Source organism: Eublepharis macularius, chromosome 8, assembly GCF_028583425.1.
Source record: "Eublepharis macularius isolate TG4126 chromosome 8, MPM_Emac_v1.0, whole genome shotgun sequence".
NCBI lineage: Eukaryota > Metazoa > Chordata > Lepidosauria > Squamata > Eublepharidae > Eublepharis > Eublepharis macularius.
The window spans coordinates 113,202,594-113,226,677 of NC_072797.1; the positions used below are offsets into that span (position 1 = coordinate 113,202,594).

At 40.1% G+C, this 24,084-nt stretch overlaps 1 protein-coding gene across 1 annotated transcript in view; it reads right to left on the reverse strand.

The window, feature by feature from the left end:
* The window catches only part of SLC24A2 (solute carrier family 24 member 2), a 116,903-nt gene that overhangs the window by 35,748 nt on the left and 57,071 nt on the right, over positions 1-24,084 (reverse strand). The window contains exons 3-4 of the mRNA XM_054986952.1: positions 11,737-11,766; positions 9,714-9,822 (exon numbers count right to left, since the gene is read on the reverse strand). Of these exons, the coding sequence (XP_054842927.1) occupies positions 9,714-9,822; positions 11,737-11,766 (139 nt within the window). The remainder of the gene's footprint in view (positions 1-9,713; positions 9,823-11,736; positions 11,767-24,084) is intronic.

The following is a 24,084-nucleotide window of genomic DNA, read 5'->3' on the forward strand; positions in this document are numbered from 1 at the left end:
GTGAGGGATGAGGCGGTATTGATTACACATCACAGAAAACCCACAATTTTTTTTAAGATTGTCAGGATGCCTAATGAGATGTCATGATAATCTTTTCTTTTGTAACTATGTCTACTACTACAACTACAACTACAACTACAACAGCTACTACCACCACCACCACCACTACCTTTTATAGCTCAAAGAGCTATGTACTTTTCTCCCCACTCCCCGCCAAAGTAGCACCATACGATATTAGATACTAAGTTTAATAGGACTTTAATGCAATGTTGTTTAATTACAATTTAGTATCAGTCCTTCATTAATTGGAAATACTTCAAGTAACAGCTTCTATTTTAGATGAAAAATGCAGCAGAACTCATCTGAATAACCTTATAAGAAAAGTCAACAGAAGGTCTACCTGCTTTAGCATCTTTTCCTCCACATTTCAATAAAATTCTCCAAGAAAGTTCACAGAGTATGTAGGCTACAGCATTCCTTCACTGTTGCCAACACACACACACACACCGCCCCAGCCAGATCCAATGGTATAAAAAATTATGAGATGCAAGTTATAAAGAAAGGACCACTATCTGTTACTGTAGGAGCATACAAGCATTCCGTTTATCTAGAAATAAATCATTAAATAAGAAATAATATTTGTATTAATAATAGACAGATGAGTGCCCTACTCAGAGTAGTAAACAAAGCCAGAGTTATTATTACCCCCACAATACAGCTGGGGAGCTGGGGCTGAGAGGAGTGGTTTATCCAAGCCCACCTACTTTGTTTTGGGCAGTAGAGGAATTTGAACCAGCACAGTACTGATTCGTAGACCATCCACTTAACCATTTTGCTACAGCAGCTCTGTAGCAATAAGTGCTAGTATCAACTAAGGTCTAAATTATGTGATTTGTACCAAATTTTCCTACAGTGGAAAACATAATAGTCTTGACTCAATCCTCTGTGAGCACAGTGTACAGCAAGAGATTTCCACATTAGTGTGTTAGAGTCCTGTCCCACCCCCGTCATCTTCTGAAAAGTACATCATTCCAGGCCATCACTGTCAATGAAAGACTCGTGTTCTACCCCACATCTTTATCCAGCTGTTTCCTGCCTTTTGCATGTTAATTTATGCCTAAATGGTGTCCGAGGCCCGACACACCGGCCTCGGACTCCCCCCACCCCCACCCCCCCGACGACGCAGAACCCACCTACCGGGCGGGAGAGACCAAGGACGAGGCCCCACCGGTGGGAGAAGGCCCCAGCGGCTGCGCCGTCGCTGCGCCGCCGCCCGCCGCCGCACCGGAGGAGAGGAGCCCGAGCGGCCACGACAGCGGGCGCACGCGGAAGCGGCGGCCGGCGCGGTCAGCGCTCTGGCGGCGACGGCCCCGTCCGGGCCGCGGGGAAGGCCGCAGCGAGCGGGGCGAGGCTGCGCCGGGCGGCCGGACGCCGGCGCAGGCGCCCTCGGCCGAGCGGGATGGCGGCCGGGGCCAGCAGGGGGGAGGGAGGAGCAAGCCAGCCTGTGATTGGAGGGCGGCCCGGGGAAGGGCCAGATCGCCCCGTCAGGGGCCTAGCCCGCCGTCCATCACAGGGCAGGAGGGAGGAGGGCAAGAGGCATTGGGGGAGAGCGAGGCAGCCCGGCTAGCAGCCCACCAACGGGGCAGAGGGAGGTGGGCACAATGGGCTGGGATGCAGGTGGCACAGGTGTTGGGATTGATGGTGGGCGGAAGCACTCGGGGGTGAGGGTGGAGCTGGAGAGGGGAAAGTATTTAAGGAGGCTCTGGAGGCAGGCCGAGGAGGAAGGTACGGAAAGAGACATAGCAGGAGCCCGGCATCCTAAGGCGAGCACCCTGCCATTTGTCAGCTGGCTGCCCTGAAGGTTAAGGCGCAGCCGGCCGGGTGGAGCCACGTGCTGACCGGCCCGCCGGTCAGACAAGGGCCGCCCTAGTCTGAGGCCGCCCGTGAAAGGGCCTCCACGCTTCCTTGGGGACCCGCCCAGCCGCTCCAGGCTACCAGCACGGACCCGCCGGGACCGCCCCACCCCGACCCGCCGCCAGGGGGCGTGCCACAGCCTGACAAATGGGAAATACAGATGCTAGTAGCAAGACTTCATTATTAGCCAGTGTGTTCTAAACATTCAGTAAGACTACAGCAAATATGAAAGAATCTCCTCTTGAAAAAAGTTGAGAAATCTGCATCAGTCTCATTATTTTAAAGCAAAATATCTTGTATGCTTGTGTAAATGACATCTTCGGGTAGATATTTATCTTAATACATACATTCAACTTCACAGTAAAGGCCTCACTAATTATATAGCCCTTGCTGTTTACAAAGTGCATAGCAAGTTGCATCAAGGCATGTGTGCAGAAAGCGATTTGAGAATTGAGGCACATAGTGAAATACATTCAGTCGTCACTAGGGCTGTGCTATTCGGGTTTCGCTTCGGGTAAAGATACCGGAAGCAGATCCGATTCAGCAAGCGTCAGTATTCCCAAAGCAAATACCGAATACCGAAGCAAAGCTTTCCGAAGTATTCAGAAATGCTTTGGAAAGCTTTGGGGCTTGTTTAACGGGCCCCACCGCTGCTTGCAAGCAGTGGCGGGGCCCTTTAAGCATCAACCCCCCACCTACCTTGCGGTGGCTCCGGGCCAGCTCCTCTGCCGCCACCACGCCGGTGCCTGAACCTGCAGGGTGGCGGGGAAGGCCGGAGCCGCCTCCTCTGGCCCTTCCTGTGCTGCGGCCATTTGAGGGGCAGGAAGGGCCAGAGGAGGCGGCTCCAGCCTTCCCCACCACCCAGCAGGCTTGGGCAGTGGCGGCAGAGGAGCCGGCTGGCTCCAGGCCGCGCTGCCTTGTGCTGCCGCTGCCGTCGCCCAGCTGATGACCCTCCTGCCACCAGGTAAGTGGGTGGGGGTTGGAGGGGTCTCCACAGGGTTGGGTGGGGGTGGCGGGGTCTCCCCAGGGGGGTGGGGGGTAGAGGGGTTGCCCCAGGGAGGGTAGGTGGTGGTGGTGGGGAGTACCCCACTCACTTCAGTATGCTCCGAATCTTCACAGAGCTTACTGATGCAATTCCCAAACCCCGAATCCAAAGCGGCTTGCTGCTTCAGGTTTGGGGGTATTCCAAATCAGTTTCCCTCTTCAGGTAAACCTGAAGCGGGATTACTGAATCTCCCCATCCGTGCACAGCCCTAGTCATCATACATAGAGATGTGAAGAGTTCTGAAAAAAAACCTCCTGTGCAATATTTTCTCTTTTGAAATAACTGAAATGCTTCTTAAGACAAGATTTTGCTCAGTCAGAATCTACAGGATGAACATTTTTAAAGAAATATACAGGTTTAGATAATGACAATTCTTGTGAAAACTGTGAACATATGTAACATATTTTCAAGGCTCTGGTTATTGTTTAAATGTAAATAATTTTGTGAACAATTAATATGCTATAATGTGTTTTCAAATATGCTACATAGTGGAATGTTATAAAGTATTACTAGATATCCAGATATGCTAGTAGTCCTATTGTGATTGTATGAGACTTTTTTTGTCTAAATAGTTTATTTTGTTTACTATACAATTTGTTTTCTAATTTCAACTTTTATTTTTTCCTACAGATGGCAAAAGTTAAGATACATGTGCTAAGGCAGCCTACGGTGCAGCAGTTTGCAGCTCTGTCTGAACTACTGAGTATGTTTACAGAGCTGCTTGCAGAAAACAAAAGCATTTATGTTTTTAAATACTATAAATATACTGATAAGTACAATTTTATATGTCAACTAAGACATAAATAATTCATTTTCTGTTGTTAAATCAGTAAAATAATTTTAGATTTGATAGGAAAGTAAGGATTGCATATATTTTAATTTTTAAAATTAAAGAAAAAATAACCATTGTGGCTTCAAAATCTCTGGAAATTTTAAACTTCTAGGTATGCACAATGATTGGATAAGATTAGAAAAACACAAGAAAACAATTCTTGTGGCAAATACCAAATTCCAGTAAATGCACTAAAATATGAAGGCACGTCTATGAAGCAAATGGGTTAGAGGAATCACCACCGCTCCTTTACCTCCTGTTAGAATCAGAGATTTGAAGGAAAGTGTTTAGCATCTTGATGGCTGCAGCTCTGTTCAGAGGGAAGAGCTCCCTCATTCACAGTAAACGTAAATGTATGAACGAAAATACTGCAAACATATTTCAAGTCCGTATTTTGGAAATTTTGTTAGAATTATTTCAACACACATCATAACAGAAGTACTTTCATTATTGTAAAGCAATTGTTCCCATATGCCTAGTGCATATAGTGTTGCATAAAGGAGCTGTTCCTGCCGTTAGAATGCAATTTGCTTCTCTGTTGTTCCAGACAGAAATGTAAAAACACAATTTTATGTCATTTAGAGATTTTAAACAGAAGTCTGTCATGGGTGTCCCTGATGAGCGGAGTAATTGAGTTGGAGTTGCCTCCCTTTACAGGAGGAATAACTAAACAGAACCACCATATATATATAGCTGTCTGCATAAGTTTTTCTCCATTTACCCTTGTTATATTTTATACCTCATAAACATTTTATGATCATGCCTGCATTATTTTAAAAAATTAAATGATTTTTAAGTGCACTGAAAATGAAACCTTAAAAACTTCCTAACAAAAACATATTGAGATTTAAGTTTAATTGATGACTTAAAGTTAAAAAAAAATGCCCCCGTAAGCTTATTGCTTTCAATAGGTCACTCTCCTTAGGACTGCACTCTGTGATTCTGCTTTGTATGCTTTCTAAAAATTGGAGGTGGAAAGTTTTAGGTTGCTTCCAGAAAGGGAATGAATTTTCAAATACCCTTGCTGCAGTTACAGCTTTTATTCCTCCAGTATGGGTATCTGTTTGCTTAGCAAGAACTAAAGGGACTTTCTATAAAATTCATAATATAGTTATACTAGTGGTGGTGATTGGTGAGGAAACCCTCAAAGTAAATTAATAAAAAATGCAGTACCAGCATATTTTAGAGATAGAGGTCATGTATGCCATTGCCAAGCAGTAATAATATGCTTTTGAGAAGTGGCACCTTCACTTGTTGATGAGATCCTGCACAGCACGAGGAGCTTACCTCTTTAGCTAATATGCCTCGATTTGATAGTTAACTCTAAATAGGAGTTTAATTGATACTTTCTTGAACACCTGCATTTAAGATAAAAGCAGGGCAAGGATAAAAACTGAGGGAAAATGGATGTCATCAGCTTAGGGTTGGCATTCCCCCAATGGGGATGGGAGACTCCCTGCTCCTACTCTCTGCCCCCCCCACTACTTACCTAGTTAGTAGGAGGTGATGACATCACTCCTGGGAGTGACGTCAGTGTGCCCCCCCCCTGGAGTGCTCCTGTGCTTCACATGATGCCAACTGGGACCCCAAATGAGCCAAATCAGGCCCGTTTGGGGTCTAAATTGGCCCCATGTGAATTTTACGCTCCCAGGCCGGCACAATGACATCATTTCCCATAAGTGATATCGTCAAGCAAGCCTGAGAGCATATGTGCAACAAAAAGGTGAATGCTGGGTCTTTTAACTTTGCTATTTTTAAAAGAATGAGCACATGCACAAGGAGAAAAAACACAGAAAATGCCTGGGGAAAATCTAAAAGGCAGATGCAGCCTTTTACCATACAGAACTTGAAAGAGTATGGGAAGTAATTTGAAGACTGAACCAAGGTATTTTGACTATGCATGCAGAACTTATACACTGAAGCAATATGGAGCCAGAATCAATGAAAAACTCAGTGCAGAAAAGCCCTAGGATTTTCTGCCAAGGAAGCTTGCTGGGTGACCTTGGTTCAATTACACACTCTCAGCCTAACTTGCCTCACAGAGCTGTGAGGATATGGAAGCAAGGAGAATGATGTAAGGTACTGTGGGTCCTCCTCACTGGGTATAATAACTTAAGTCAGTAAACCAATTAAGTATGTTATACAGACAAAAGCGCTTAAGAACCAACTATATTGCTGCTACTGCTCAGTATGAATCAGGAAATGTCTCCTCTACAAGGATCTCATAAGTAGCTTCATCCTTCAGCTCCCATCTAGTACACAGGGCAGAATTACTATTCCCATTTTAAAAGTTTGTTGTAAGGATTGCTCATTAATTTACGCAAAGTGCTTTGAATGTTTTGAAGTATATAAATGCTGTTTGGTATCATTTCTTATTAATTCCCAGCAGAGAAACAAGTCAACTGGGAGTATTTGATGACTCAATAAATATTGTAATGCTCAGTAAATGCCCTGAGGTAAAGCTGTTATTGCTTTAATAGGTAGACAACGGAAAAAACAATGACAGGGTTTAAAAAATTTTTAAGACATGCTGGATTGTTGCAGATAAACACTTAGAAAAATCATCCTATGTTCATGTCTATTTGCAAGTACATGCTTATTCTTTAGAAAAGCTAAAACCACTTTGTATAAATCTGACAAATTTTGATAACATATTATATAATACCAAAGAGATGAACAGTCTATTGAAATTGTATTATTGTTATCTCATTGGACCAAATTTCAAAGATAGGACTAATCTTATATAAGTGAGGGGAAAAGATGCTTGACTATTATATCTATTGGAGTGTACTACTCAATAAAAGATTTACATTTTGTATGTATTTATATTTATAAATAAAAATAAACATATTTAACCATTACACTTTGTTTTAATTATCTGCATATATTCTTTAATGTTTGTTATTCCAGTTTTTCCCTCTTATCTTGTACATTTATACAAAATATAAAACAAAAAAGTGTCTGAATACTAATGTTAGATATAAGTAGGGATCCCAGGTTCCACTGTTGGTGAGCAATCTCTCAGCGGTTTACCTTCTTGCACATTGGTTGCTGGTGACCTTGGGCCACCCATGGACATTGCCTGCCACCAGCATACATGTGCAGTGTGCGAACCCCCGGAGCATGTGATGACATCACTTCCTGAAGTGATGTCATCACGCTGGCTGTGGATGTGCTCCCACAATTTGGGACCAAAATTGGCCCCTACAAATGGGCCAGAATTAGCCCAGCACAAAGTGTGGGAGCATGCCCATGGCCGGCATGATGATGTCACTTCCTGGATATGATGTCATCATGCAAGCTCCAAGAGCACGTGAAAATCCCGATGGATGAGACACGAGGTAAGTGCCAGGTTCCCTGTCCCCCTCGCCAGGACAGATATCAAGTTTGTCTGTAACTTTATTGTATTAAAAAGTGCTTCCTAGGATTTTGGGATACGGTGATATTTACCACATATTTTACTTTATTTACATAGAAATAATTAAAATAAAGCAATAAACCCACATCATTTTCAGGGCTTAGTATTCCTAACATGAAACATACGATTCCAAGTACACAAATTTTCAAGACAAGGTCAGGAATATTTCCTAAGTTCGTGATCAGGCAAACGTCAGGCTGAAGTTGTACCTACTAGCCCAAATGCTTTGAGAACTGATCATAGAATCATAGAAATATAGAGCTGGTACTGACCCCAAGGGTCGTCTCGTCCAACCCCCTGCACAGTGCAGGAAATTCACAGCTACCTCCATGATCACAGGGTACATTTATGTGTGAATTAAATTGCAGTCTGCAGTCTCTTTTTGCATATTTTATCTACTTCTATCTTTTATTTTATCTCATCTCCTCTCAATTGTTTTCTTACCTGTTCACTGATCCAGAGGAGTTAGCCGTGTTAGTCTGTAGTAGCAAAATCGAAAAGAGTCCAGTAGCACCTTTAAGACTAACCAACTTTACTGTAGCATAAGCTTTTGAGAATCACAGTTCTCTTTGTCAGACACATCTGACGAAGAGAACTGTGATTCTCGAAAGCTTATGCTACAGTAAAGTTGGTTAGTCTTAAAGGTGCTACTGGACTCTTTTCAATTTTACCTGTTCACTGTGTCTCTCTCAACATTTTTCTCATTCTCTTTCTTTTCCTTTTAAGAAAGCTTTTACAAAGGGGTGGTGTTTCCACAGGCATACACCTTCAGTCAAAAACAGCCCAATTGTAAATCACAACATACCAGTTAAAGACTTAAATCCACTGGAGTGTTTCCAGAGTCAGAATGAATTCTCCCATGGAGCAGAAGTTCCTCTCCTCCTTGCTGTAGCCTCAAATGCCCCTGAAAGGGTATTCCTTAGTATCCCTTGTCTCCATGAACAGTATTTTGGAAGAGTGTGAAAAAATTGCGCTCTTTGGGCAGAAACACTTCAGTAGATCCATGCCATGGTGTTTTGATGCTTTTATAACTACAGCTCATGAAGTAAAAGTGTGGTTAAGTGTGCCTTGTGGTTGTACTTGTCCCACAATACATTGTACCTGCTGGGATACCTTTGTGTGTTACTTAATGCAGATGTGCATGCAGCCTTTGAAGACAAAACAATGCACCAACAATAGTGAGAAACAAGCCCCTAACTCTGTTTTAAGATCAAAAGATACTGAATAATTATGGGTTGTTTCTGTGTCATTTATGTTAAATTGTCATGTTAAATTGATTGTGTTTTGTTTCAGCATTGTTTCAGAATTCTGTTTGTTGTTAATTTTCTGCAATCCATACCCTATTGTATCAGTCACTGAATGCTCCAACTGTTGATCTTACTGAATCACATTGTGTAATCCGCCTTGAATCTCAAGTGAGAAAGGTGGACTATAAATAACATAAATAAAATTCTAATTTTTGAATATTAAAATTCAGAATTCACATTTCAGACCAATGATTACCAACCAATTGTGCACAGTGATTGAATTGTGGTCTTCCTTTGACAGTGGTGTAGTTTTATCAGTTCCCAGGGAATGCTGATTATTTCTGGTAGTATATTCAAAACAACACATACACAACAGGTGTGTCTGAGCTGAGCCTTGATGGTGCATATAGCAGCAAAAATGTGAGAGAGGAGAACTTTATTATTAAATTGGCACAAAGTTATATTCAAGTGGTTTTCAAGTGGAATCTGGTTTCCTTGTGTTTACAATACAGAGCAGTGACACTCAGTCCATGGCTCGTGAAGAGCCACATTCACAAGTACCATCAACCAAAAGAGCTACTTTTACTTCCATCCCAGGCATAAGGCTGCACCTCAGGGAGACCAGTAGCTTACCCATTCCTCTGGCAGCAGCTGTTTCAAGGTAGAAACCACCTGCCAACCACAAACCCCACGAGACAAGAACCTTGCCTGCTTTCTTGAAATGTGGGGAAGGTGCCACAGCTGGCATACCGAAGAGCCACATGTGACACCCCAGCCACTGAATCTGTCACAGGCATACAGCTATTTAATTTTTGCAATCACTTGAGTTTGGAAATAATCAGACCTGTATTTCTTTACATTGTGTTATAATTTTTAGCTTTGCAAATAAAAACGTTATTGCAGAATACATGTTTAACTGCAGGACAGCTAAGCTATGTTTTCAGAACACATGCGCGTGCACACTTAAACAACATGTACATTTTTAAAACTTAAATCTAGCTGAAGGAAGAGATATACATTAAGCAATACCTCTATTAAAACAAGGATTTAAGCAAGTGTTTCTTTGCAATAGGGCTTTATAAGTGAGAAAGCCTTATGAGCAGAAAGCGTGCACTTTCAGGCATTGTGACTTGTGCCTACAGAAAATAGGAGAAAAGCGGCATTTGCTGCTGAAGATAATCTTAGGAAGAACTGAGAGAATGACAGACAGAAAGAGAGAAGAAAGTAGCATGAAAGAATAAAAGAAGTTATTGATACCTTCTGCAAGTGGGTCAAGGGTATGAATCATGAGCTGGAAAATGCTGTTCCTCATTAGACTATTGTGCAAAGATGCAGAACTGCCACCCCGCTGGAGACGTGGCTTAGTCTAAAAGAGAAGAAAAGGTAAAAGAAAGAATCATTTTCTGAAAATAGATTTGTTTTATGTATTATGAGGCTGCAATTTGTACAGAAAAACAAATGTTTTGTTCACACATGAATAGAGGCAAAAGAATTAACTTGCAATGAGATCGATTTTATAAGTAATATTACAAGTAGTAGCAATATAATGAGCCAGTATGGGGTAGCAGTAGAGGTTACAGCATTGGACTAAGATCTAGGAAACCCAGGTTCAAATTCATTTTCTCTCTTGGGCCAGTCGCACCTACTTAAGCCTTGCCTACCTCTAGGGTTGCCAGGTCCCCTTACCCTCCCAGTGGGAGGAGGGGGAGACCTAGCTCTTACCTCCTTTCTTTCTTACTTGGCTGCATGGTGACGGCACTTCCAGTGATGGCATTTTTGGTGATGGCACCACACAGCCACTGGGTGTGCCTGCTTCACAGCAAGCCAATTTGGGCCTCAAACGGGCCCAATTCAGCCCATTTGGGGCCCAAATCGGCCAGCAGCAAAGCGCAGGAGTGCTCCCAGTGCAGCGCGATGACATCAGTGACTTCATCACGCTGCCCCGGGAGCGCACCTGGGAGGCCTGTTCCTGTGCCTTCCTCCCCTGCTGGCCCAGTAAGTGGAGCTGGGGGGCGGAGGGCGAAAGCGGGGGATCCCTACCTACCGCACAGAGTTGTTGTGAGGACAAAAAGGAGAAGAGAAAATATAAGTTGCTCTGAGTCCCCGCAAGGAATAAATAAAGTAAATTAAAAATTAATAATTTGCAGTGTTCCATAATGCCAGGATAATAGATTTTCATTCTCTGAGTCACATAAAAGCTTTTTAAAATAAAAACTGACACCTAGAAATAGGCTGGGTTATATTTTGTATCAGAAATAATTTGAGGAATCTGGGATTATTTTGTCCACTGTCTTCCAAACATTCAGCAAACAACACAGCCCCCAAACTGGGCTCAGAGAAGATTAGGCCTCTTACATAATGGCTCCATGCACGCCTATCTATTCACAGCACCCTCTTTGTATTTACTGTGGACTAACAGTGTGGGAAGTAATGAGCCATGGAAGGTCGTGAATGTAGAGAGGGGGATTTTGTTCTTGAAGAATCTGTCCTTGGAATTAATTATGAGTATGTTTGCTGGTTGTCAGCGCTCTTGAAAAAGCAACACCGAAACAGGAGTCCAGCTTGTGCCCTGTTGAGCTGTTGATAGCTGGGACCTTTCTACAGCATGTCTCGTATCTCCACTGCAGGATCTCCAGCCAGGGAGTTGGCTTCCCCGCCTGCCTGTGGCTCGTGGAATCCCTTTGAGAGACTGAAGGAAGAATTTTCCATTATTACTTTATTGAATTGTTTGGAGAACTGATGACTGTGCTGGGATCTTTGGTTGTGTGTTACAAGTTATAAAGGTTTTGTATATAGTTGTTTAAGTGTTTTCGGTACCTTGACTTTGATCTTACCATAGTAGGTTTTAAACTCCAAGTGAGGGCTGGACTTCCCTGGAATTACAACCGATCTCCAGACTACAGAGATCAGTTCCCCTGGACGAAATGGCTGCTTTGGTGGGTAAACAATATGCATCCTATTCCTGTGTGCTCTCTCCCCTCAATGAACTCCATTGTCCCTAGGCACTGCCCCCTAATCTCCAGGTATTTCCCAAGCCAGATATGGCAACTCTAACTGCAACTAACTAACATTCGGAAAACATCTTATTGGATATAAACCATCAATGCTCTATATACATTCATTTCCCAGATAAACCACAAACAAGTAGAGTTATGGAATTAGTCATTTTAACAATAGAATGCCTTGATTGGAGTAGCAAAAATATAATAGTATATAACACTTTTAATCTACAACTTTTCAAAAGAAGGCATCTAGAGATAAAAAGAGACTTGCCGCCTACCGTCAGCGTCAGATCATCCTTGTCCCCAAAGTGAGATAGCATGAACAGAAAAGTGGGGGGAGGGGGGGGAAGAGAAGACAAAACAATAGTAGGTGATGGAGCATGCAAACATTTTGAGAATGTGCATTAAGAACAGAACATTAAGAACAGCACAGAAGTTATGTCGCTGTGTCTATAGTTTTAGGCCACATTGCTGTTTTACAAATCAGAACTCTGCCTGGGCAAATTTTCTAGAAATGGCCATAGGACATTAATGAGGACATTAATTTGCCTCATATTAAGCCTGCAATAAGTCTGAAGGAATTCAAAGTTATACTATGTATTTTTGAAAGGATTACTTCACTTCCAACTGTACTTAATATGTCTTCCAATAATTAAAGAACGCACTGCGATAAAATGCACAGGAACAATAGAAAACATAGAATCAACCTACAAAACTTTTGGCTCCAGTCTAGAACTGTCGAAATTTATTAGCCTAAGAAGCTTACTAAACCAAGACTTAATAGAATATTTAAACCATCACTATTCAAATCAGTTAGTGAATGCCTGCTGGAACAGAACCTCTTTCTGCATTCTGTGAAATCTAACCTGAGAACGTAGAAGGCTACAACAATGCTAAACCTAAAAAACCCTTTTGTTATTACTGTGGTTAGATGACCTGCCATTAATAATCATTGAGCAGAGAGATACTGATGAGCAAGCCAGTACAGAAGGCTCATCTTTCTCTAGTAGGATGGTCCCAGATTATGAATTTAAAATGTAAATATTATCAATGATATCCAAGTCCTGAGCACATGTTTTGTGTGTGTGTGTGTGTGTGTGTACTGAACACACATATGGGGGAGCAGGATTGTGGCTGCTGGTTCAATTCCTGTCCCATGAGCATTCAGCAAAACATTTGCACTGAGCCATGCAAAGAGCAGCATCTACCACTGCAGAGACAGAACTTAGACTGCAGCTTGTGTGCAAACACTGTGCTGAACGTGTGTGCAGGGAGCCCTGTATTCTGTCTACAGAATGGTGACATCTGCATAGGTTTCTTAAAGTAATAGGTTTACTTTAAGGATTCTTAAAAAATTTAAATGGGTATCTAGGATGCTATTTTATATTTTTAATACTCTATTTTAATTCTATGATGTAATTTTAACTAGGTATCCTATACCTGTATATTTTTAACTGAAGTTTCTTTTAACTTGTATATTGTATATCAGATAATATTTGTTTTCTAAGCTTGAATCTAGTCACTGACTGCAATAAAACTTACTGTGCTGTACTGTATAGCAACAAACTCCCTTGTCATCCAATCAAGCCCGAGAGCAACTCCCAGCCATCCATAGTCATAGTTAGCCTTTTTCAAAGAGTGTCTGCTGAGTAATCGAGTGTCAGTATTTCTATATGTAAACAGCCCTTCAACTCTGACTGTGCAAATTCTGGATAAGCGTACCATTTCTTTCATAAACTTGGGAGAACCATGACATTGAATAATCAAGTCAAAGGGCTGGATGCAGAGTTGCAGCATTGATCTCTTCTGCTTCTAACGGCTACTCTTGTGTATGTGTGCTTGTTCATATCAACACTTGACTCATAACAACACTATGAGCAGAACTGGCAATTTTATTTGAAATCGGCAGTTTTGACAAACTGCAGGGTTTGGGGCTCATTTTTGACCGAAGGGAAAATATCAACGAAGTTTCAATTTCAACATGGCTACCTGATGCAAATGAAAAGTACATTGAGTCCCCCTCCCCTGTCAAATCTGACAGAAAGGTTCATTCCAGAGTTCTGTGGGAACTGGAAGCTTGCATCACCCTCAACACACAATAGTTCAATAAAAGATATGACTTGGTCTAACTTGAGTATCCTAGAACAAACTAAGCAACATAATAGCTCATAAAATGAAACAGTGAAGTGCTATGAAATGTCACACCTATAACACTTCTATTACAATAAAGTTTGCATAATTACTACATTTCCCACACCAGATCAACAGTGTTACAGCGTAATGAGCAATCTCAATTGAAAATTAACCATCTTTGCTTTTTGACACTGATCAAGATTAGCTGTCTAAAACCTTTTTCTGCTTTAGCAATCCCAACAATCAAGGTTAAATAAATGCAAATAATTTATGAAACAATTATGACAAAGAAGCATTCTTTTTTTTTTGCTAAAGTAAGCCAAGAGTGATCAGCAACAAAATAATTTATCTTATCCTAGTTGAGAACTTCTGGATGAAGAAAATGTTATGTGAGAAAAGGCAATCATTGTCTATTAAAAGACAGGACTTCCTCCTGTCTCTTGGACTAAGATGTCTCTTCGTTAAGGATAAAGTTCTTGTGTTCCATACATTTCAAATACTGATGTGACCCAAATCACTTTTATAATAGCTTCTGAAATCTCCCAATGCAAAAATCACACTTAACAATTTTTTTTTAGAGAAAGCATTTATATGAACTTAATTTAATCCCTGGTATGATACAGAGAATATAAAACGTGTGCTGAAATAGGTTATTGTGAGTGTATATGCACACACAAATTCCTGCTTAGGGCTATTTTCCACAGGTTATCTGCCCCAGGTTTAATGCTGTTGGGAAGTCAGTTTTCTTCCTGCTTCCTCACATAATTGTGGTGCATTTGTGCAACTCCCAGGCTTTTCTCCAATCTTTTTAAACCTACTTTGCTCCAAGATTGTGGGAAAGATTGCAACAAAACCTGGATGGTTGCTCTGTGGGTGGGCAAATTCACATTGTCCATGTCCTGCCCATGTAGCAGCCATTTCCCCCAAAGCAACCATTTCCTTCCTCACCATCAGGAGGCATTTTTAAAACTGGCACCTGAATATTGTTATATTAATATTACATTCTAACAATAGGTGTAACAGTTTTTCTGAATTCCCAACGTTCATCTTTAAAAAAGGTACGTTTCTAGTCCTTTTCCTTGCAGAGATATAAGGGTAAAAGCATATCTCTGCAATGGAGTCTTTAAAAAAATTAAAAGCAGGGAATTCACAGACTCTGTTACACCAATTGTTACAATGGTATATCAATATAACAATATTCTGGTGCTGATTTAAAAAAAAATTGCAAAAGCCCAAGTGGTGTAGGGAAGGGGGGATAACTGCTGCTGGAGACTAGGGTAAGGAAAATGCATGGAACTGCCAAGTGGAAGACCCATTTTCTTTGCTCTTTATCAAGCACACCAGCAATGGGGAAACCACACAGGCCTTTCCCCTTGTGGAAACCACACAAGACTGGTGTGTGCATTTGTGAATGTATAAATACAATTCACAATCACACATGGACCATCTTATTTGCAGTGTGAGCAAGGCACTGCACTTTGCTTGTGAAGCTGCATGTGCATGCACGTGGCAGTTACGGCTTTAGTAATCATGTTATATGACACAAAAATTGCACATTGACCTTATCAAAGGACTGTCACTAAACAATTATCCTATTAAACTTAGTAATTTTACTGTGATATCTGGACAGCTTGAGCAGATTCATTTGTCCATGAGACTCTTTGTGGGATCCTACAAAGTGGGATCTTTGTGGCTTCCTTATACCAGATATGCCTGAATTATTCAAGAAATTCTTTAACAATCCACAAGCTCCAAATAATAAGGGATGACAAGGACTATGGAACACTCTATAGTCTGAAAGTGCAATGTAAATAATAAGATGCTTACAGTGCCATCCTAGTAGAGTGACACCATTCTTCCATTAACTTCATGGAACAGCTTAACTCATTTACGATTGCACCAATGATAAATACCATGACCTGAATAGCCCAGGTGACCCTGATACCGTCAGATCTCAGAAGCTAAGCAGGGTCAACCTTGGTTAGTAATTGGATGGGAGGCCTCCAACGAAGACCAAGATTGCAGAGGCAGGCAATGGCAAACCACTTCTGTTAGTGTCGCCTTGAAAACGCCAGGTGTCTCCAGAAGTCAGCTATGACTTGAGAGCACTCTCCACCACCACCAGTGATAAATATTCTCAAGATATTATGTAATTTATGAAAAAGAACTTGTTCCAGGTCATGAAGGTCAAAGGATATACTGGCTTTGTGGCCAACTGCAGGAGAAAGAATTACTGACGGGGTAAAAGAAACTTAACTACCCTGTAGTCAACTTTTCTTCAGACTTTTTGAAGAAAGAATAGTGGCATGGTATGTTTAGTAACATACACACACCTGGGGGAAGATCACAGATGTACTTTGCAGTCAAGCTAGACAACACTGGGCTACAAAAGCCAATGAGTTGCTCAGGATAGGATAACTTCATATATATTCAATGTAAAATAGATCCTAAACCACTATCTAAAGATCACAGCCAAACTCCCCTTCTTTCCATATCTCATCCCACCCACTGGGGAAAAAACTCATGAGGGTTTGTATCCTACCACTCTTCTCAGCCAAGTTTGAAGCATTCCTCCAATAAAAGAGTCTCTTCCTTCAGAGGAAGACTCCTTAGGTCACAGGTACCTTTAAAAGCCAAGAACAGCATTTATACTCAACGGGGACTCAAAGTGGCTTGTAACATTCTTACCTTCTTCATGTTACCCTCACAACAGTCCCATGACATAAGTTAAGCTGAGAGTGTATGACTGGTCCAAGGTCACCCAGCAAACTTCCATGACTAGGGATTTGAACCTGGCTCTCCCAGATCCTAAAAACCAAGCTGAAGTGAAAACGGACCGTAGAGGACGCAAATTCGTTTCCAAAGTTCCTTTATTGGTTCATCTCAGGCAACGTGTTGTACATCCAGTTTAGTAATAATCATACAGGGAGCAAACCCCCACAAACAGTTGGGGGTTTCTCCCGGCGGGAGAGTGGCAACGGGTGTGCCTGGCTAAGTATCCCGTTTCGCTATATACACGCTTCTTCAAAAGCCTCCATACATTTGCCTGGGAACATAAATTAAATTACATGAATCTTAACAATTGCACTGGAGTTATAATGTATAATGTAAAACTCCACCCAGAATTATACCTATACAGGAGAGGAGATCGAGAAAGGTATAGAGGTTTTGCCCAGGATTAAAATAAGGAAATTCACGTGTTATTCGACTCCTGCTTCATATAAAAAATAGGTTTCATTGGTGAGTACATAGAACTGGTGGGTCTTTTTTGCTTTTTACATTATAACTCCAGTGCAATTGTTAAGATTCATGTATTTGGACATACATTGAATTGTATCCATTTAATTTATGTTCCCAGGGCTTGGTACCATAATCCCAGGGATTATGGTAAAAACTGATCGTTCCCCTCTTTATGTATTAAAGTTATGTTTGCCTCTTGCCACATCCATGGTAAATTCTTGTATCTCCTTCATCACTTTTTGTAGGGGTATGGCTACTATGTCCTTAAAATATTTCTAATTGGCAGCTGTTAATCCATTTGGACTTGGAGCCTTCGCTGGCTTTAATTTTTCGATGGCAAAGTTAATCTCTTGTATTGTTATTTCTTGATTTAGAATATTCTTTGGTGTCTCTTGCAAATATTTCTCCATCTCTTCTTCCTTTATAACTCCTTCTTTGTAAAGGTTAGAGAAGAAAGTTCTGATCTGATCCTTCATCCTTTGCTCTTTATAAATTATTTGACTGCCTTTTCTAATTCTATGTATCCTTTTTCTTTCTTTCTCTTTCTCAAACAGTACACCAAATATCTTCCAGGTCTATTTGCAGCTTCGAAATTCCTTTGTTATAAGTAGTTCAATTTTTTTCAGAGTTTCTTCTACCTACTATCAATCTAATTGGTTCTTTAACTGCTTGATCTCTTTCCATGTATCTTTATCCCTTGTTATTTTGTGTTCTTGTTCCAATGTCTTCATTTTTTGGATTAGATTATCCATAATTCCCAACCTTTCTTTTTTCTTTCTAGACGCTATTGCTAACAAGTCCCTCTTATGTAGGCTTTACTGGCTTCCCATATTGTTATTGGATTAACATCCATTGTAATATTTATCCTGAAATAATCTGTCAATTCTTTCCTACTTTTTTGTAATACATCCTCTTATAGCAATAGAGTATCATTTAATCTCCATCTTATTTCTTTCTTGCCTCCACTTTGACAAATTACTTCTATCAGATTATGGTCTGTTAAGAGTTCTTGCTTTGTCCACTAAGCTTTTGGATATTCTTGCTTTGTCCAATAAGCTTTTGGATATTCAACATATATCTATTCTGGAATACGTTTAATGCCTATCTGAAAAGAATGTGTAATCTCTTTTTTGTGTGTGCAACCGTCTCCAAACATCTTCCAATTCCAAAGTAGACATATAGTTGGGTACACACTTGGGAAGATTCCCTCCCAACCTTGTAGATCTATCTATTTTTGAATCCAGGATACCGTTCATATTTCCAAGAATCAGAATCTCTCCCTCTTGAAAATCTAATAACACCTGAATAAAACTTCTTTTTGCCATTTTTGGTGCATATATTGACGTCAATGTTCATACGTCCATCAGAAAGTCTTATTTTTAAAATCAGATATCTTCTCTCATCGTTTTTTAATTCCTGAAGAATCTCCAGGCTTTGATTATTTATATATATTGCCACACTTTTTTCTTCACTTGCAATAATGATGTACAACCCTTTTTTTTTTAAATTTAACAGCGGGGGGTACAGAAGAAAAAGGGTAAAAAGGGAAGGTAAATTAAAACAAATATATAACTTTGTGCTACAAAGATTACAAAAATACAGAGTTCAAAACCAAAAGTTTTACCAATATTAAGATAAAATTAATATAGTTATTAATTAATTATTAAACTTAACTGGTATATACTTTCCAGCCATACTACATACACATAATTTGAGCCTTTTCCTGATTATTGTTTACTATTAATAATAATAATAAAAAAGAAAGACCTCATTATTTCATTATTATCCCTTACTATATTTTCCTTTATAACAATTACAATTATTGGCAGAATCAGTACTTATTTCTTAATACAGCTGTTTACCATACCCTTTAATATAAATATAGGTTATTATAAAAAATGTTAACCTATTTCTATTCCTTATCTTGTACAAAAGAGGATTCTCATATCTCTTCTGCATCTCTTTACCTTATGATGATACTTTACTTTTCAATAAACATGTTACCTTTATACCAATATTTCCAAATAATACAGTCTTTTTTACCAATTATTTACCTAAACAACTAGTTATCGTTATATAATTGACCATCTTAAAATAAATTATGAAATACATCAATATACAATTGTTTTCTGGTTTCCAGAGTTAAAACCTCATAGAATTTTATTCACTGTAAGCAAAATATCTTCCCCACTTCTCTTCAAATTTGTTAATGGGCCTTCTATTGATGTAGTTCGTCAATTTTGCCATCACCGCATATTCTGACATTTTATCCTTCCAAATTTCTCTGGTGGGGATTTCTTCTTCTTCTTTCCATTTGCTTGCCATCAGTACTCTTGCTGCCATCAACAGGTACCGAAATAGTTCATGTAATGTTCTATAAAAATATTATCTGGTATCATTCCCAACAGCATAATCTGGGGTTTCATGGCAAAATTAACTCTTAAGATCTTCTGAATCTCAGTATGTATATCTTTCCAAAATTTTTACTTTTTTTACGTCCACCACATATGAAAGAAAGAACCCATCTGCTTCTTTACATTTCCAACACGATCCTACATATTTCTTGTCACATCTTGGGACAGTTATTATCTGTGGATTTTATGATATGAACTGTTTTTAACTGTTGCTTAATATTTGAATTGTATTTTATAACTGTTGCACCTCACCCTGAGCCCTCTTCTGGGAAGGGCGGGTTAGAAATGTAATAAATAATAAATGATGATGATGATGTACAAACCTTGATCAATTAATAATAATTTAGTAGGTGTTCTTGAACTTTTTAAATATGGGTTTCTTGAATACATACAATATCTGCTTTTAATTTCCTCAATTGATTGAAACCATGATCTTTTAGAGGGAGAAGTTAGTCCATTCACGTTTGCTGAGATCTTATGTCTATTCATTTTTCTTATTTTTTTTCTTTTTCCTCTTTCACTTGCTAATTGCTCCTTCTTTCTCTCTAGTTGAAGGATTAACATCTTCTGAACTCAATGCTTGACTGCTGCTGTCCGTTTCTAGATCTTGTAGAAATGCCTCCGCTTCTGTAACAGATGTTACAGTTTTCTTACCTTGACTCAAGAATATTTCTAGCCCACAAGGGATTTTCTAGCAGTATCTTATTTCTTTCTCGAATTCTCTTCATTTCTTTATTGTATTTGGTGGTAAACTTGAAATATTTGTATTTCTTTTCCTTCTACTTTCAGCGGTTCCTTCCTGTGTTATAAGAGGATGGTGTACTTTGTTTTTGTGTGTGAAAAGGTGACCAGTATATCTCTTGGCACTTTTTGCCAAGTTGTGTATTTAGAATTAATCCTAAAGATTTGTTCAATTTCTAAGAAGTCACCTTGAACTTTCAAATAGTTCTGAATTAACTTTCGGAATTCATTCTCTGAATACTGGTCCCCAAATGCATCTGAAATTCCATGAAGTCTTAAATTTTTGCTTCTGAGTTTAATTTCTAAAGTCTCTCTTCTTTGGCCTGCATCAGTCAGGGAACTGGTCTGCTGCTGTTGTGAAGCTTCCATTTGCTCTTGTGCCTCTTTCAGTTCTTTCTACTGATCTTAATTTCTTGGATACTTTGCTTATTTTCCTCAATCTTTATGGTTATTTCTTGCAGTCCAGTTGAAACTTCAGTCCTTAAATTTTGTATGTCCTTCCTGTTTTCTGAAAGTTTCTTGTGTCTTCTGCTCTGTTTTTTGTAGCTGTGTTAAGATATTTCTAGTCTCATGCTGCACTTCACCGGCAGCATCTTTGATCTTCTGTACTAGATCTGTAGTTAGGGCCTGGAATTGCTGTGAGATAGAGGATAAAACCTTCTCTGCTATTAATTCTATTTCATCTTCAGAGCAGAGTTCAAGCTTGTGTTTTCTCGTACTTTTTGCCATTCTCTTTTGACAACCTCCTTCATCTTCTAACAGCTGCTAACAATCTTTCCATACAACAGTATATTCAAAACGGTATGCCTCTACAATCCCACAAACCATCAATCCATCAGTCATATAGCAAAGCTGCTGGACATCCCACTCTTTAAGTAAATAATTAACTGGGTTAATATGTAATTATTATATTCTTATACACTGTAGGTAACAGATATATATATAAAAGGCATGGTTAATAACAGAAAAACAGAAATAATAACCAAAAAAACCTGTTTAAACAGATTAAGTATTGAATAAAACAACAAAAAACAGGTATTAAATGGCAATTTTCTCTCTGAAGGCAACAGTATCATTTAGAAGTCAACTTTAATTGTTATTTCTTCTTAAAGCCAGCAGATGGCAGGAATGGCCTATTTATCAAATTGTTAAGTTAGTTTAGTCAGTGGTCGGCCATCTTTGTTCATCTTCACATAAACAGCAACAGGAATAAGCAATAGTTTATGTTCTAATGGCAACTTTATAAATAAAACTTGACTGAAGGGACAACTTTTTAAACGATATCTTTAAATCCATTCTTGATGTCAACATTTGTAACCCAAATAATGAGTTAGCATTTGTAATCCACATAATCTGTATTTATATTTATATTTGTATTCCAAACAAGGGATGAAATTTTAAAAATAACTTATAATCCAAAGATGGTAAAAAACCAAGATCAGAAAAAAAACCCTTATTTTAGCAGAGACAATAAATCAGCAAAAAGAGACACACCACTTGTTGGTTATATTCCCAGACATATTTCAGATAGTTCCTTAAGTGATTGCCTACTCTCAGTAAAAACTTTCAATTAAAGTCCTTGTATCACCATTTAGAATTAAAACAAGATAATTGTAAAATCAACATCCAGAAGAAACTCCGAACTCTAGATCCAAACATGAGTAATTTTCTTCCTTGGAGAGAGCTTAATTTTTGCAAGTTCTGTCTCCCAAAACAACAAAATAAAGCAGTGCTTATGGCTTTCTGTTGAATCCTTATATAATTTCTTATATGAAACAAAGAGTTGCAAGAAGAGAAAAAAGATCTTAGCGCAATTTAAAAGTATCTAATAGTAATATGTAGAAATGATCCAGGCATACTTATCTGGCTTCTGCCACTTGGCTCTGCTCCCGCTGGGTGTTTTCGTGTCTTTGGACTCCAGCCCTCTCATTAGAAAGAGCTAAATAATTACCTGGATAAAACCAACACATGCAGCTTGATGTGTCCCATATCAGTAAGGGACAGGTTTCAGGTTGTTTTTCGTAACCCTGCCTGGCTATACAGCCTAGGACACAGAACCAGATCAGGAGCTAACCTAATCAGTGAGCTTCTAGTCAGCTGCCATGTTGGATCCTCATCTAATTACTTCTGCGCTTTATCAGATGTGAGCTCCCAAGCAGGAGAAGAAAGAATTGTCTCTTTACCTTGTTCCGTGGCATAAGGCCATTCCAACATTGCCTGGACTTGCCAATATATTTTTTCTTAGAGCCTCTCCCACCCCTGCAGCAGCAATGTATTTATTTTAAAATATTTATATACTGCTTGTCTGAAAACAGTAATCACTTCAAGTGGTTTCCATATGTATATATGCTGTCAAGCTACAACCGACTTACAGCGACCCCTGCAAGGGCCTTTCAGAGGTGGTTTGCTATTGCCTTCTTTTGCAAAGTTTTCCTTAGGGGCCTCCATCTAAGTACTGACCCTGAGTAGCTTCTCAGCAATATGATACAATTCTACATCCCCCCTTCCATACATACTCTTAGCTTAAAAATTGATTACAATCCTTCCATGAACATACAGAACAACAGAATCCATTATTATCAGGGCCAAAGAACAGCAACAAACAAAGTATACAAAGGTCACTCTAAAGAGTTCAGAGTTTCAGCATTATCTGACTGCTGACAAAGATAGTGCACTTGTACTTTTTTAGGCACCCCATTTCACAGGACTATAGCTATTGCTCAAAAAGCTAGAGTTTGGGCAGAAACAGTCTTCACCTTCTCTTGTCATTGGGACTTCCAGCAGCTCCTGCTGTGATATGTGAGATCAGTCCAACAAGTAGGGTCCCAGGCTGTTAAGAGCTTAAAGGTCTGTGATGGGTCAGCACGAGACACCACGCTGGAGGGGTGGGGCGGACACAGCAGGGCGGGAACTTCAAAAGGAAGACACGCAGCCCAGAGGGGTGTGTGTGTTGGAGAGCGGGGTGGTGGAGGTGGAGAGCGAGAGTGAGAGAGATGGGAAGGAGCAAGGAAGCGGAGGTGCAGAGCCCAAACTGCTGCCAGCAGCTGGGCTTGGAGACGAGGCAGCAGGGACAGAGGTCCGGTCTCAGAGAGACAGTAAAAGAGGAGCAGGGCTGCTCAGTGCACAGCCCAGTCAGGCAACCCAGGACTCCTCATTCCTGAACGATTATACAGCCTACCCACTGGATATCCAGCACTGAGCTCAGGAGGAGCACAGGTGATGGGAGCATGGGAAACCCTAGAGGCCAGGAAGCCCCAGTTAGGCCAGGGATAGGCTGTAAGGCTGCCACCCACTGTTAAAGGGGCCGTTCCTACTCTGAGGCCACTGGGGCAAGCATCACAGGACAAAACCAGCATCTTGAATTGCACCATGAAATGAATTGGTAGCTAGTGCAGATGTTTAAAGAACTCACCAGTATGACTTTACCAGCCATTTATTAATTTACCAGCTCCTGCCAACACTCAGGCAGCTACATTCTGCACTAACAGAAGTTTCCAAGTTGTGTTCAAAAGCAGTCCTACATAAAGTTCATCACAATTCACTAGCTTCATGGTTACAGTAGCTTGGATCAGTGGTGCTAGACCAGCTGCATCCAGGAGGGGACACAGTTTCCAATGAAATGTAATAAAAATAAGGTACTCCTAGCAAGGACACCAACCTGCTTCTCTGTCTCCAAGGGCAAGTCCAGGGATACCCCTAAACTCTTAATTGAGTCCACCAAGATGAAAATAAAGCAGTACAAAACTATTACATATTTGTAACTAATGACATTAATCACTCCAATTCCAGTTCACATGACTAAGCTAAACAGCAATAGTTTCAGTGCAAACCATACATTGCTTATTCCTAAAACTGTCCTCTTGTCCCAGAAGACTGGAAGTAACTGATGCAACACCAATTTTTAAAAAAGGATTCTGGGGGGAGTCAGGAAGTTCCAAGGCGAACCTGAAAGCCCAAAAGGTATGTCTGTTCTGGGTAAATGGGTGGAAAGTACTGTTAAAGATCTACATTTTAGAAGTAGTAGTCCTACTGAGGAAGAATCAGCATGACTTCTGCAAAGAAAGTTTCTGCCTCACAAACTTTTTGCACCTCTCTACT